We start from the raw sequence: 16734 nt of genomic DNA on the forward strand, positions 1-16734 counted from the left end.
ATTTAATCCTGATCCATCTTGTAGAGGCAGTCATTTCTTTTAATCCCCATTTGGCACTGCAAGCTGGAAACTTGATTAGATTATCTCCATGGAGATGACACGCCCATCTATGGGCATTAATCTTTGATTAGAGGGAGATGTGGCTCCCCCCATTCTAGGTGGGTCTTGATTGGTTTAACGGAATCCTTTAAAAGAGGAAACGTTTTGGAAAAAGTTTGAGAGCCCCAAGAAACACAGGAACCCACGCAGCCAGAGACCTCTGGAGATAAAGAAGGAAGATGCCTCTGGGGGAGCTCCATGAAACAAGAAGCCTGAAAAGAAAGCTAGCAGACATCGCCATGTTCGCCATGTGCCTTTCCAGTTGAAAGAGAAACCTTGAACTTCATTGGCCTTCCTTAAGTGAAGGTAAACTCTTGTTGGTGCCTTAATTTAGAAATTTCTATAATTGGGACATTTTCATGGCATTAAAACTGTAAACTTGCAACTTAATAAACTCCCCCCTTTTAAAAGCTGCTCCATTTCTGGTTTAGGACATTCCACCAGCTAACAAACTAGAACAGATGGACTGTATGGTACATAAATATATCTCAATAAAACTGCTTTTAAGAAAACCAGATATATGCTGGAAAATCCAAAAATTACAGTCATTTTACCCACATCATAAAGCACAAGGCTGAGCATATAAAAACGTTTAAATAAATGCTCATTGAATAAATGAACAAACATCAACAATGGGAAAGAAAATCCAAAAAGGCATAGAGTCTAAGTCTTTTAAGAGAAAAATACAGTTCAATCACAGAGTTAAGCCACACTGAATTTGGTTTAAATTTTGGTGAGCAGCTCTGAAAATGCTCAGGTGAAGGAATGAAAACTGAGGCCTAGTAAATGTGCCTGTTTATTAGGCATAGAAGGTAAAGTAAAAAAAAGCCTTAAGAAGAAGAAGGAATTTGGGCTTTGGGGTTAGGACGGCTTAGGGTTGCATCCGCATCTGCTTTACTAGCTTTGAGTCCTTGGGCAAGTTATTTCACCCCTCTGAATCCCTCTGAGCATTTATTTATGAGGTTTCTGTGAGATAAAATATGCTAACATCTATAAAGCACCTGGCCCCAGTAGGTTTTAAATAAGATACATAGGTGATGGTGATATTGGTGAGGCATTTTCCTTTGAGGCTCAACTGTTTCTTAGGTCTCACTCCCATGATGGAATATCCCATGCAGTATGCTCCAATTCCAGGGATTTGGAGAACTTCATTCAGTTATGATGATGAAGCCTCCTCTGGGCTCCCCTGAGAGGAATACTCAGGTGAAGGACAGCAAAAGCTGGGTTCTTTAGTGAGTATACACAATTATAGTTTGTAGAGGCAATGGACTGGCTTTTGCTAGTTCCCACTCCCAGGGGTTCATCCCGTGTACCACAGAAGACTGCCAGTGTATGACCTCAGTGGTCAAGAATATTGTAAGATGTTTCCCTCCCAGAGAAATGGTATTCTCAGAGAAGGTTATAAAAAGAACACACAGCAAGAGAACAGAACCTGGGTCAATGGGTTAAAGCCCCACAGAGGCAGATTTTCACTTACAGTAGGAAGAACTCTCTATAGTAAAAGCAATGGGAGAGGCTATCTTGGGAAAGGGGAGCGCTCCCTGTTAGTGGATATATTCTTGAAGAGGTTAGAGGATTACCTGACAAAGATACTGTTGAGAATATTCCTTAATTAAATGTGAGCTGGACTAGATTAACACTAAGATTCCTTTCAACCCTGAGAATCTAGGATTCCAAGAAAACTTTCTTTTCAGGCTTCTTGTTTCATGAAGCTCCCCCAGAGGCATCTTTCTTCTTTATCTCCAGAGGTCTCTGGCTGCGTGGGTTCCCGTGTTTCTTGGGGCTCTCAAACCTTTTCCAAAACGTTTCCTCTTTTAAAGGATTCCGTTAAACTAATCAAGACCCACCTAGAATGGGGGGAGCCACATCTCCCTCTAATCAAAGATTAATGCCCATAGATGGGCGTGTCATCTCCATGGAGATAATCTAATCAAGTTTCCAGCCTGCAGTGCCAAATGGGGATTAAAAGAAATGACTGCCTCTACAAGATGGATCAGGATTAAATATGGCTTTTCTAGGGTGCATGATCTTTTCAAACCGGCACACCATCCCAGGTGTACAATCAGTGCTAGGCCTCAGTTTTCATTCCTTCACCTGAGCATTTTCAGAGCTGCTCACCAAAGTTTAAACCAAATTCAGTGTGGCTTAACTCTGTGATTGAACTGTATTTTTCTCTTAAAAGAATCATAATCTCTTAAAATATCATAAATTAAGCTTGAATAGTAGAACTCTAGACCCTGGGATGAGCTTACAGGGTGGCCATACCATGAAGGCTGACCCTAGAGCTCCCCAGCCACAGAAAATGCAAGTGAGACTCTCAAGGATGAACTGAGCTCAAAGATTCCTTTCCAAAAGCTTCAGGAGAAGAGCTTCCAGAGTCAGTCCTTTGGTCTGGAGCCAGGGAATGTGCCTTGGCCACCCCTGTCTGGTGCCTTAGGGAGCTTCTGTCTCCAGCTCCACTAAGGTTGTGGACTGAAGACTTCCCAGGGGCTATGGTAGACAGGGAGGAAGTCCCTAAGGACTGTCCCTTGCTAGGCTGAGACATTCTGGCTCCTCCCACAAGCCTTCTGTCTGCTATGGTCTCAGGGCCTATTCCCTGTGGGGTTTGGCTACCATGGGATCTGTCTCTAGTCACCAAGAGCTGCCTGGGATGCTGGATTCCACAGAAGTCAGGCCATTCTGGCGTCACTGCCAAAATCTGGCCTGTAGCCAGCCTAAAGCAGAAACTCATGGCCAGGCTGAGCTGTAGTTTCCTGTAGAAATTTGGGCTGATTCAGGTAAGGATGTGAAGTCCAGCACTTACGCCCAGTAACGTACACAAAAGAAGGAGAATAAATGGTCTTATTGCAGCATAAGAAAAGAAAACCTCAGCTTAAAGGATGACTAGGAATGACAATGAGCTCAGAGGGTGTCAATTTCAATGCTGCTGCCAAAGATCTGATGCAGCTAGAAGTGCATCAGGAGGAGCCTACTGTTTCAACAAGGGGAGGTCATAGGTCCTTTGGTCTTCTGGTTGATCAAGCCCCACAAGAGAATACACACAGTTCTGGGTACCTCTTTTAAGAGGGATACTGGCAAAATAAAATGAGCCCAGGGAGTAGACAGGATAATGAGCAGTCTAAAAATGTCATCTTTCCTCATGTGACTTTGGGCAAGTTATTTAATCTCTCAGTCTCAGTTTCCCCAGCAGGGTGGAAGAAAAGGATTAAATGAGGTTGCTGTGGAAGTACCCAGGACTTAGCAGAAGATCAAAACCAGTCAAATGAAAGTTTGAAAAAATATCAAGGGCTGGCTTGGGTAATAGTGTGCTTCCTGGCATTAGAAATGCTTAAGCAGAGTCTGGGCAAGCTCTGGTCAGAGATGCTGTAGAGAGGGTTCAAGTGGTTGCAGGCGGATGACTTCTATAGGCTCTTCTGCCTCTGGGCTTCCATTTTCCTTCCATGCATTGTTCTGTTCCTTGCGTTCCTGAGATACAAGACAACTCCTTCCCACCCCCAGAGTCCTGGGCCCAGCAAGACCCCAAGGTCCTAAGAGGTGATGATCAGTGTGCCAGTGCAGAGGTGCCATGCATGAACAGGCTGGGAGGGTCTCAGCAAGGAGAGGGTACTGCTGCCCTCCATCAAAGCTAATTGGGCTGGATATCCTGCTAGTGCTTGTGCTGGTGAAGCTCCGAGACTTCTTTCAGTTTGCAGGTCTAGTACTTGGCTGTCAGGAGGAAGATAGCAAGGGTTTCCCATGTACAGGGTCACGAACACCCAGCACTTTCCATTCTTACCTTTCCCTATGCTCTGGTGGGAGTCCCAATAAAGCACAGTGCATGGTATTATGCAGAGTTCCCTGAACTAGGTGCAAAAAGATCCATTGTTCCCGCTTACCAGCTATGCCATTTGAACAAGTTATTTGCATTCTCTTTGGTAATATGTAAAGTAGAGAGAGAAATACCAATCCAACTTAGCTCACAAAGGTGTTCCAGTGCTTAAAATAACGATGTGGAAAGTGCTTGGCAAATATATGTGATCATCACTAATATTATCTAAATATCCATCCAAGGGAATTGAGCTTTAATTGTAGAATTTCAGGTGTCAGTGGAGAAGATATTTTTGGGTGGCTTACTGTTGTTACCTGGTACGTTGTAGTTCAGTGTGTGGAGAATTAAACTGAAATCAGATTACTCAGGAGGCTCTAGGCTGGCTGTACCAGGCCCTCTGAATAGCAGTGACTTGGTCCCAGTAAGGTCCCTGCAGAGGCACAAAAGTCAGTTCAGAAAGACTAAATATTAACTCTTGATGTGTTTGGGAAGGAAATCACTGGCCTGGGAGAGAAACCAAGTCCGTGGTAAGAGTTTCTAGGCTTTTGTCAAAGGCACCTTTAATATCCCAGCCTGCTGCTGTCAGCAGACAAGCTGGAAAAGAGGAGCTCTTCTCTCAGGTCCTTGGCAGGATGGAAAGCGGAGGAAGGAAAGACTCGAGTGACTCAATTCTTAAGAGTTGTTGGCCTAAGTCCAGCTGCCTCCACAGAGGAGAAATGGCCTGTGCTTGCTCAGCATATATGAGACAGGAAATTAGGAAAGGGTCCCAGGGTCTAGCCCCAGGAAAAGAGGCCAGGCCAAGCTCCTTGCTGGACACACCACAGAACTATTCTGATCTGCTCCCCAGGCCCCACTCCCCCGGTCTAGGACCCCAGGGGGAATGAGGCAGCAGAAAGGAATGTGGTTTGGAGGTTATAGGTTTAGTCAGAGCAAAGGGGACAGCATGTTTTCAGGCACCTTTGGATCTTTCTGGGCTCACCCCTCCAGTCACCAGTGCCCACCTTTCCACCCTCTGAGAGGTTATAAAAGGCACCCAAGCTGCTCCTCCAGCCTCCCTGTGGAGTGCGGCTGCTCTGAGGCCACAGCCCATCTTCTGACTGGGGCTGTCTCATAACCTAAGGACAGAAGAAATGTCCCATGGGGGCAATGCAAGATTCTATGGAGGAACAGAGGACAAGGTCATCCAAGGTCAGAATGTCAGCTTCAAGTGATTAAAGATGCCCCTTTAAAGTTAATGCAGCCTCAAATAGTCAGTTTCCCTTAATAGTCTGTTCAGGGATCTAGTCACTTGTGACTTTATCTGAACCTGCCTCAGATCTCATCACATTCTTAGCTTATATTCACTGGGGAACAAATTCCTTTTAAACTCAACCCTGCTGTGGGAAGCAGGAAGGCCATTCATTTGTCCTAAATTTACCTCTTCGAAGCTCAAGTGAAGCCCTTTTACTCCCATGTTTGGGATTTGAGAAACAATTATACCCTACTCCCTAACTGCATGGCTCTTTAGATTTCCCTCCTTAGCCTGGGTCATCTCACACTAAAGAGACCTCATCTTTACAAGACTTTGTGGTTGGAAAGACCTGGCTGCAAATGTTTTTGATTATCTCTTTAGACCAGAGAACCAGTAAGAAAGGATTGGTAGAATGTCCCACTAGAGGCCAGATGCTATTTGTCCTCAGTTCTTCAATTCTGAACTCTCATTGTTTCCTCCTTTCCTTAGTTCTGTGGCTAGAACATATCCTTGATCACAGAATTTCAAATCTGGAAAGAGATTTCAAATATTATCTGCTTTTGGGCAGGTCACGGTGGCTCAGTGGCAGAGTTCTAGCCTGCCATGCCAGAGACACATGTTCGATTCCTGGTGCCTGCCCATGCAAAAAAAATGTATATATATTATCTTCTCCAACAACTCTCACCAGGCCAGCCAATCCTTTCACAATGGCCCTCACCTGTGGTTCCTCCTAGTTCTGCTTGAATAATTCAGCAATGATGTGGCACGTATATACTACATCCCAGAGCAGCAATTTCCTCTCACAGTTTTAGAGTCTATTCCTTATGCCTGGCCAAAACTTGTCTTTCAGTAGGTTTGCCCTTTGGTACCAGTTCTATTCGATGACAGCTATGAGAGAGGCAAAGATTTTGTCTCCTGAGACAACTGCTATTTAACTGTGCTTCTTTTCATTGTTACTCACAGGAGAGATCAGGATGGTGGAAGAGGCTTGTCTTTGTCTTGGACACCATATGTATATCAATGCAAAGGCTGAATCTTAGAATCAATTCTATCAGTCTAATCCACAAGCCAAGCAGGGGCTCTGAACAGCGCCCACCTCAGCCCAACTGTGTTTGGAATTCTTGTATTATCAGTTCAGTCTCTTGTGTCTGGAAGACTTTACAGGAAAATAAAAATATTGGGGACAGTGTAATGGCAAATAAAAATGATCAGCCACATCAAGGAGAACCCAGGACACCATGTCTACTGACACGAATTGGAAGCTTTATCCACCTAAAGTTCTCTCCCTCGTTTCTGGGAGTCTTGGGAGCAGCACACACTTTTCCAGAGCTCTAGGATGTAAGGCCCAGCTCTGATCCCAGGTGAAAGAACCCAAGCCCGAAAATGGAGGCGGTGGTGTGGGGGGTAATGGGAGAACAAGGAGTACGGGCTGTACAGTTATGCAGCCTGGAGGCTTTGGTCATCACTGGCCACCAGGTGTCACTGTCACCTTGAGAACAGTATCCCTAAAGTACTTCAGATTCCATGGTGTAGAGGGCCAGTTGCCCAGGTAAACATTCAGGGAAGCCCCAAAGCTGGAAGTTGGGTCAGGGTGAAGCCAAGCTGTAATCAGCCAGACTGGGCTTTGACATTCACCTCTCTTCTTTCAGCTTCATACCCAATGCCGCTTACATCCCTGCCTCTATTCCTATGAACCACAGCAACCAGCCTGGACCTATTCCCAGGACTTTGTTCTTTGTTTGCTTAATTAATCCATCCCAGGCAAGAGGGCTGGCTGATAACAAAGCAATAGGTACCCTCTACCCAGCCCCTGCCACCCAGGTAGCTTCTTTTATTTATTTATTTTTTTTGACATGGGCAGGCACTGGGAAATGGCATGGCAGGCGATAATTTTGTCACTGAGCCACTGTTGCCTGCTTCCATGTAGCTTCTTTTAGGTATTCTTCTAGAATCAAAGAAATGAATGCTCTAATGGTAGAGTTGCATGCGAGTGGAGGGAGGGACAGAGAGAGGAAGAGAGAGAAAAAGAGAGAGGGGGAGAGGGAGAGGGAAAGAGAGAAAGAGAGAGATAGAGGCAGATGGGCAGTCATAAATCTGCCCTGGTCTTGGTCCAGAATTCTGGGCAAGAAATAACTCCTATGGCTTGTGACTCAGGTCAGAAGCTCCTTTGGCTTAGGTTGCCAGAGCCACAGAAGAAACAGGCCATCAGGAGGAACTTAACTCTAAGGAAGGGCAAGTGAGTTAGTGACAGTGGCCTGCGGGTTCAGATCACCACGCAAAGAATTGGCTGGGCCTGCAGCCTAACTGCGACTGAGCTAGTGTCTCTTGGCTTAGGTCCCTTCTGTTGCATATGACCAAAGTTGTTCCTAGGATCCCGATGTCCACTCCAATAGTCTGACATGGCTGTTAAATATACTTATTCCAACTGGGAACTCATTCAACAAATATGTATTGCAGTGGCATACCAAGGGGAGTGGGGTAGTGACAATGGTTCTGTGGGTGGGAGTAATATTTTATCACTGACATTTGTATAGAATTGCTGCTAGCATATGGTGATCATAAAAAAACAAACCAACAAAAAAACCAGACAAACTTTTGGTTAGTCTTATTGTTGTTTAAAGTCTCTACAGATGATTGACTGTACCTGGGCAGGCTGCTCCCACCCTCCCACTCCTTTGTCCACCTCTAGGCCCTAGAGATGCAGAAATGAGTCCCTATTCTCAAGGAGCTTACATTCTAGTGGAGGAAACAAGAATAAACTTAGCAGAAAATTTAAAAAGGAAGAGGCAGTAGCCAGTGACTAGGTAGCAACGTGGATTGGATGGTTGAGGAAGTGTCAGTTATACTGTCACAAAGGACCCAGCCATGCAAAGATAAGAGCAGTTCAGAGAGAGGAGACGCAGCTAATGCAAAGGCCCTCACCAGGGTGCTTGGGGCACAGGGGAGCTAGAGTGAGAATGGTGTGAGGGCAAAGAACAGGTAGGGGCCTATATGAATTGCTGTGGAAACTGGGGGTTGAGGGGCAGGTTTAAGGGGGAAAAAAACAATAGTTCTGCTTTGGCTGTATTATATTCAAGATGTTTTTTAGACAGCCAAGATATCAAGCAGGGGTTAAATGTAAATTTACAGTACAAAGGAGAGGCTGGGGCAGGAGATAGACATGGACTAGCCAAGATCACCAAGCAGTGTACATAGTGACACCAAGTTCTGGGATGCTGATTTTTAGAAGTTTAGTAGAGTGGAGGAGCCAGCAAAGGAGGCTAAGAAGAAGCTAATGAGGTAGGATGAAAACTAGGCAAGGGTGGGGTCACAGAGGCCTAGAAAAGAAAGTCTTTGAAGGAGGCAGTGGGTAGGTATGTCAAATGCTACAGAAGTTATATGAGATAAGAACAAAAGAGACCACTGAACTTGGTGACATGGAATGACTTTGATAAGAGCAAACAGTGGGGGTAGAAGGCTGACTGTAATGGGTTGAAGAGAGAATCTGATGCGATGTAGGAGAGATAGTGACAAAAACCACTCAAGAGGACTGACCAAGAAGGAAGTTAAGAGAGATGAGGCGTAGATGGAAAGGCATATGAAGCTGAGGGAGGGCTTTGTTTCATTTTCATTTTTTAAATGGGAGATGTTTGTATGTTGATGTGATAATCCGCTGGAAAAGAAAAAGACAGGGGATAGTTGAAAACAAAAAGGAGGATCCAGATCACAACTGAAGGGTGGGCCTTGGTGGGTAAAGATGCAGGTAAGCTGGTAGATGTGGCAGTGGGAAGAGGAGGGCAGTCCTGTCTGACAGCTCCTTGGGCCTGGAGCTATGAGGATGGAGATGTCTTTGGACATATAACAACAGAAATGTGCTATCACCTAGGAGAATTGGGAGGTAGAAAAATGATGCAATCATGGCTTTGTGCCCAAGTTGCAGGGTTTTGCCAAGGGGGACAGACTTTTGGCTGTTTCTTGTCTTCTGTGTGGTCTAGGATCAAGGTATAAGGCTCAGAAGGGAGCTAAGAGAGGATACAAGAAGACACCATTCCACAAATGGTGATGACCTCTAGAGTGATTTCAATTTAGAATATAAATGAAGTTCTGGATAGGAACTAAATCTCATTCATCACTATAGCCTTAAGAACTCAGGGTCCATATACTAACTGGTATTAAGGCTAGCGCTCGGCAGTAGTACAGAGAGGAATAAGGCATGGTCCTTGCCCAGGGGTGCTAAGAATGCTTGGGAAACATTTGCTATATCAATGCAGTCATGACGTGAGAAAAAAAAGAGATCTAGAGGTCATTGAATTGAATTCCAGTTTATAGGTGAGGAAACATAGGTCTAGAGATGGGAAATGGCTACCCAAGGTCCATACACTATGGTAGAGTACCATAACTTAGCACAGTGTACTTTTCACATTCTGCTGTAGCTTCGAATGTGAGGCTGGACAGAGACAAGCTTAACTTTGAGCCTGACTGGCTATTGCTAAGAGGGACTTCTGTAGGAACCCGTATCTTTAGGGAGGCTCATTCCTCACCGTGCTTCCTGCTTATTAACCATATTGGAGATTTCTCTTAAAAATGTTTAAGCTGCAATATTTAATGTTTATAAAATAAGGAGTTTATACCAAAGAGGAGCTAATACCTTCCGTGGAATATAAAAAAATTTCTTCTGTTACTGAACTTTTATGCTTCAGGTATTTTCATATAATCTAAATTTTATTGCTATAAGGGAGCCTAGGGGTTTTTTGGATTCAATTCTCCATTTTACATACAAAGGTGCTAAGGCACAGAAAGGGGAAGAAAACTACTTTAAGTCACCTGCTGAGTCAGTGGCAAGGATAGGGCTCAACCCATGTCTCCTGACTCTCAGCCTAGCTGTCATTCCAGTTCAGAAAGACATTCCTTGCAGAAGGCCAAGAGAGAATGCTACACCCATTTATAGAAATACATATAGCCCCTTGCAGGACTCCAGAGCAGCCCATTTTATCTTGTCTGGGCAGCATAAGGTTCTCTTACCCAGTTACAAATTCTTAAGACACTACCAAATGTTCTCTGCATTTTTGAGAGTTAAAGGGAAGAAAAGGGAAGAAGAGGACTGCTTGTTACTCTTTCTCTAGAGCCAGGACAGGCAAAATCTGCCAACCCCATCATAAACAGAGATAGGGTAGACTAAACAGACCCAAGTCTTTTGACTCCATCAGAGTAACAAAATCATAAAACCTAACCTCAGGCTTAACTAAGGATGTAAAGGACTTGTACACAGAGAACTATGTAACATTGCTAAAAGAAGATTTAAATAGGTGGAAAGGCATTCCATGCTTATGGATAGGAAGGTTAAATGTAGTTAAGATGTCAATTCTACCCAAAGTGATCTACAGATTCAATGCAGTACCAATCAAAATTCTGACAACCTACTTTGAAGACTTGGAAAAACTAGTTACCAAATACATCTGTAAGGGAAAGACACCCCAAATAGCTAAAAGCATCCTTAAAAAAAAAGAAGAAGTAGGAGGATTAACACTCCTTGATTTCAAAACTTATTATAAAACCACAGTGGTCAAAACAACATGGTACTGGCACAAAAATAGAAATATTAACCAATGGAATCGAAACTAGTGTGCAGAAATAGATCATCAAATCCATGAATAGCTGATCTTCAACAAGGCCCCCAAATCCACTGACCTGGGACAAAATAGTCTTTTCAATAAATGGGCATGGGAGAATAGGATATCAATAGCCAGAAGAATGAAAGAGGACTCTTACCTTACACTTTATATAAAAAGTTAACTCAAATTGGATGAAACACCTAAATAGAAGAACCAGTACCATAAGGCTCCTAGAAGAAACCACAGGGAAACATTTTCAAGACCTAAAAATAGGAGGTAGCTTCCTAAACTTTACAGCGAAAGTACAAGCAACAAAAGAAAAAAATAGATAAATGGGGACTCCTCAAAATCAAATGCTTTTGCACCTCAAAAGACTTTGCCAAAAAAGGTGAAGAGGCAGCCAACTCAATGGGAGAAAATATTTGGAAATCACACATCAGATAAAGGTTTGATATCCTGTATACATAAAGACAGGATATAAAGAAATCATACAACTCAACAACAAAAGAATAAACAACCCAATTATAAAGTGGGCTAAAGATATGAATAGACATTTTTCTGAATAGCAAATACAGATGGCTAAAAAAATCACGAAGAGATGCTCATTCTCATTAGCTATAAGGAAAATGCAGATCAAGACTACAATGAGATACCATCTCACACCTATAAGAATGGCTGCTATTAAACAAACAGGAAACTACAAATGTTGGAGAGGATGTGGAGAAATTGGGACACATGCTCTCCTGGTGGGAATGTGTAAGAGTACAGCCCCTACGAAGACAGTCTGGCAGTTCCTCAGAAAACTAAATATCGAGTTGCCCTATGACCGGGCAATATCACTACTCAGTATATACCTAGAAGAGCTGAAAGCAGTGACACAAACAGAGATTTGCACACCAATGTTTATAGCAGCATTATTCACAATCACCCAAAGATGGAAACAATCCAAGTGCTCAACAGACGAGTGGATTAACAAAATGTGGTATGTACATATGATGGAATATATGCAGCAGTAAGATGAAATGACATCCTGAAGTACATGACAAAATGGATGAGCCTTGAGGACATAATGCTGAGTGAAATAAGCCAGACACAAAAGGACAGATACTGTATGACTCCACGTTCACTCCACTTTCATGACTATGGTAAAGGTAAAATCAGAGGCTTGTAATACAGAATATAGGGGACCTAGAGATACACAGAAGCTTGGGATGGGTATACAGTTAGCTAATGAGGTTGAACTTAACTGTAAGGGAATAGATAGAAGTAAAGGCGGTTCAGTAGTGGGTCTGTAAATTTTATTACCATATTGAAAGTGAATGTAATTGAAAGTGGTTGTATAGACTCATGTGTCCCACCAATTAACACTACAAATACAAATAAGTTCTTGCATGAACTACTGCAAAGGTATGAATCTTGTATAATGAGCGTATATTTTCAGCATAAATGGGGAAAATGCTATTGCATGCTATTGGCTCTGTTTAACAGGAAAATATCAACAGCACCATAGCAATACCATGGGCACATAATGTGGGGAGGGACAAGAGTTAGGGGGAGGTTTGGATTTTCTCTTTGGTGAGACTGTGTTTATTTGCTATCTTTCTCTTGGGAACAAGGAAATTATCTAATATTGAGAGTGCTGAGGGACTGTTGACTTTGGAAATTATACATGAAGCCCAGTAGATGGAGGTGGCTGAAAGATGCACTGAGAAGTAGATTGGCAAACAATGGTGTATACATATGATCGAACATTGTGCTGTTACAAAAAGGAACAAAGATGTGAGGCATGCAACGATGTGAATGAACATGTGGGACATTTGGTGAGTCAAAATAAGCCAGAAACAAAAGAGCAAATATTGTATAATCTCATGTAGAAAATACTTATAAGAAAATTGGGGCTGATTGTAAGCTCTTACAGCAGTCACCTTTAGACCACAGCGGTAATTGTTATTTCTGGATTTTGAGGGGCTGTTTTATATAAGTATAATCTGGTGTTTAGAGATAAGAATGAAGCCAACCAGGTTGGGATTAAGGTAATTCAGAATATAGGGGTGGGAAGACATTGTCTGTATTTTAGAATTTTCTTACTTTTTGAGATAAAAGGAAGAAAGGTTTATTTTGTCCAGAACCTAAATTTCTGCAGCACATAATCCAACTCAACCTGTCTGGATCAATCATTTAAACAATCCAAACATAGGGGGTCCAGAATAAGAATGAGAGCCTTTAATCCTGCATAGTTTAATGTAATGCCTGGATACATCCTAGAGTATATTAAGCAGATAATCAAAAAGTATTGGCAAAGTCCCTTGAGGAATGGGAGAAAAAATATGAAACTATTAAACTTTACAAGTGGGGAAACCCTGGATTCTGTGTCAAACATTAGGGACACCCAAATCAATAGGACAAGCCCTTGAACTTGAGGCTTGCTCTTACGAAGCTTATGTATATAGCAGAGAAGCTTAGCCTATCCATAGGTATGTCTAAGAGTCACCTCCGGAGGACCTCTTTTGTTGCTCAGATGTGGTCTCTCTTTCTCTCTAAGCCCAACTCCTCAAGTGAAATCATTCTCTATATGGGACATGACATCCAGGGGTGAATGTCTCCCTTGCAGTGTGGGAGATGACCCGCAGGGATGAGTCAGCCTCTGGTGCCATGGGATCAACAATGCCTTCCTGACCAAAAATGGGAAAATAAGTGCATCAAATAAGGCATCAGTGGCTGAAAGAGTTCAAATAGAGTCAAGAGGCTACTCTGGAGGTCAATCTTAAGCAAACTTCAGTTAGAAATTGCTGCCTATCATAGCTTGCCAAACCTCAACCACAACCATTCCTGTCAATCCTAAAGAATACCTAGGGCATTATATAAGATTCTACAAAGGTTTCATGCACAGGGATTACTTTCTAGAGACCTATGACCTCCAAAATAGATCCCTGGACCAGATAAATCCTGAAATGCAGAAAGATTCGCCTCTCAGAACATCAACTATTTCCCTCCCCCATCCCATATTATTGACAGCCACTTCCAACATGAAAAAGTTAGAACGGGCATAGCCTAAATATCCCTAAAGAGTGGGAGAAAGATCAAAAGTGATGGTGGAGTTATACAGAGAAGGTAGGGTTTAACAAATGAGTATGAGTGCTGAAACATTATATCGATATTTCTTTAAGTCTCCAGTACCTTAGAGCAGCTAGAAGTAAAAGCCTAAAAGTGTGGAATTGTAACTCATACCAAACTCTAATGTATTCTATAACTAATTGTTGCGATGTACTTTGAAATTTATTGCTTTTTTGTATATATGTTATTTTTCACAAAAAAGGGGAAAAAAAACAAGGAGTATAACAGAGAAGTTAGGACTTAACAAATGAGTATGATTGCTGAATCATTATATTGAGATTTCTTTTGGTCTCCAGTGTCTTGGAGAAGCTAGAAGAAAAACGAGAAATCATGGAACCTATACCAAATTTTAAAATCTGTTCTACAACTACTTCTTAAAATGTACTTGCAAATTTATTGCTTTTTTGTATACATCTCATTTAGGAAATACTCATAAGAAAGCTGGGGTTTTTATTAAAAATTGGGTTTTTTAATTTATTATATTTCACAATTTAAAATGTCCTCAGCACCCCCATCCCTGCCAAAAAAAAAAAAAAAAAAGGAAAAAAAAAATCTAACATCAGGCCTGATATATATATATGTATATACATATATATATATTTTTTGGCCAGGAATCAAACTCATGTCTCCTGTATGGCAGGTGAGCATTCTACCACTGAACTACCCATGCACCCTAGTCTGGCTTTTTTTAACCATGAAAATTTTTTCATCACTTCTGTTAAGTACAATATTTAAACAATGGACTTGTATCTCTGACAAGCAATTAAGCTTTGTTTTTCCAAATCACCGACTGTAATTCTGTAGTGGCTAACATTCCTGAAGTGCAGGGAATAGATTCCTGCACTTGATCAGAGGTTGGATAGTGTGAGCCAGCTACAGAACATGTGAAACACCCACCAGTGGTAATATATGATAACCTCTTGCCTCCGAGGACTACTTTCCATTTGGATACCCAAAGAAAGTCTGAGTCAACATCTTAGTCCAACACCTATTAGCCATGATCAGTGAAGCTGGAACAATTCTACTGAAAATAAATTTTTAGAGCTCAAAAGACATTTAGATATCATCTCATATTACAGACTGGTAAACTGAGGTGCAGAAAGAGTACTTACTCGCCAACTGTCATACTGCTTTATTTCATCTGTTTTAATGGATATCTTTCTCATATATTACGTTTCCAGTCTTCTTAAACAGAATAGGGAATACTGACTAAAATTTAACCCTTTCTTGATGATTCAGACTCAATATGAACATCAACTATGTTCTTATGCAATGATTCTGTGAAATTCAAATGCAAGAAGAGAAATATAAGGTAATTTGCTTCTATATACACAATCCAGATTGCTTTATATATATGTATTTTTCCCCTTTTCTCTCTTCTTTCTTGCGGAAGAGTTTCTAGAATCCAATTATCCTTCTGACTATGGCAGAACTCCCTGAGAGGTACTGTTCTTTAGAAAAGGATTGATGATCTTAAAGCCTGAGGTTACAGGGAACACAAGCTCAGAGCCGCTTACTTACATAGTAACAACAAACTTTTATTGAGTGTTTTGTTATGTGCTAGGCCATATTTTAGGTGGTTTATCTCATTTAATTCTCATAACAACCCTATGAAGATATTATGTCTCCTGAGATACACAGAAGGATGGAGACCTTATCCAAGATCACGAAGCTAGTAAATGGAGGGTCCAGGACTCTAACTTGGGAAGCTCTTTCTTCAAAGCCCACACTTTGAATCACTATCCTATTCTCAGTAACTGTTTGAGGTAGGATTCTGAGAGAATTCTCTTACAAATGATAAAATTTGAGTCCAACAGTAACTTCCCCCCAAAGTTATATAGCAGCTAAGGGACAGAGCTAGACGAGGACTCAGTTATTTGATTCCTAGTCCCAAATTCTACTGCTTCTTGTACAAAATTCGGTGGAAAGAAGAGTTCGGAGATATTTTTGAAAATTGAGATCTCTCGAGCCTGCAGGGTCTGTTTCCCTTTGGCCCATTCTAGACCGTCAGGGCCTGATGTTCTACAAAAGCTTCCGTTATGGATTTCCCCACCAGACCTGCAGTTAGCATACTGTCGCTGTGAGTATGACCGGCCAAGAATCTTGTACCACAGCCAACTGAAGAATTCTGCTTCCTCTCCTTTAGGAAGGAAAGCAGATCTCTAATCTGAGTTTTGCCTTGTTACTCTCTCCAAGAACGAGAGACCTGACATTCCCCTCTCTGTCAAAGCAGACTAGCAGATTCCCTAAAAGACCCCTTTTCCTTGCAAATTGGGCAGGTTTGTCACACACAGTGAATAGCCCCATCTCAGTTTAAAAGTAGGAGCATCCTGGGGTCCAGGGTAAACTGGGACTCTGTTTCCTGGGAGACTCCCAGGTCAGAGGGAAGAGATCCTGTACTCACTTCGTGCTTGGACAGCGCTAAAGCTGATACTGTAGATTGCTAAGGAGAAGGGCCCTGTAACAGGTGGTGGAAGGCAATCAGGCCTCTGCAGGGGAGGGGACGCGAGGAAAGGAAAAGGGAGAAGACCCATAAAATCATCCAGGCCTATGGGTATCTGACTTCAATGCCATTCTGGAGTCACCAGTCTAGAGTGGTGGGCTCAGAAATGGTTCTTAGCTCTTCTACGTCTCTTCTCAGTTGCTTACCTGTGGCTGCTGGGTGGTTAAGGGTCTCTGAGGAGACAGGGCAGGGGTCCTGGACAGCAATTGGTTCATCTTACTGATGACTAGTTCAGTGATGAGCTGTCTGTCCTCCACCTGGTGTTCCCCAATCAGTGGCATACTGCAGTCCATGACCTGGTAGAAGATGGGGCCCAAGTGAGGAAAAGGTCTGGAAACCTAAAAGACCTGGTACAGTCTTTCAGACTGGGTAGGACTTAAGCTGGTAG

At 42.4% G+C, this 16734-nt stretch overlaps 1 protein-coding gene across 3 annotated transcripts in view; it reads right to left on the reverse strand.

The window, feature by feature from the left end:
* SYN2 (synapsin II) overlaps nucleotides 1–16734 on the reverse strand; it is a 228848-nt gene that overhangs the window by 15378 nt on the left and 196736 nt on the right. For all 3 annotated transcript variants that reach the window (XM_077116514.1, XM_077116516.1, XM_077116517.1), the window contains exon 10: nucleotides 16493–16642. In XM_077116514.1, the coding sequence (XP_076972629.1) occupies nucleotides 16493–16642 (150 nt within the window). The remainder of the gene's footprint in view (nucleotides 1–16492; nucleotides 16643–16734) is intronic.

The sequence above is a fragment of the Tamandua tetradactyla genome, chromosome 9, assembly GCF_023851605.1.
Source record: "Tamandua tetradactyla isolate mTamTet1 chromosome 9, mTamTet1.pri, whole genome shotgun sequence".
Classification (NCBI taxonomy): domain Eukaryota; kingdom Metazoa; phylum Chordata; class Mammalia; order Pilosa; family Myrmecophagidae; genus Tamandua; species Tamandua tetradactyla.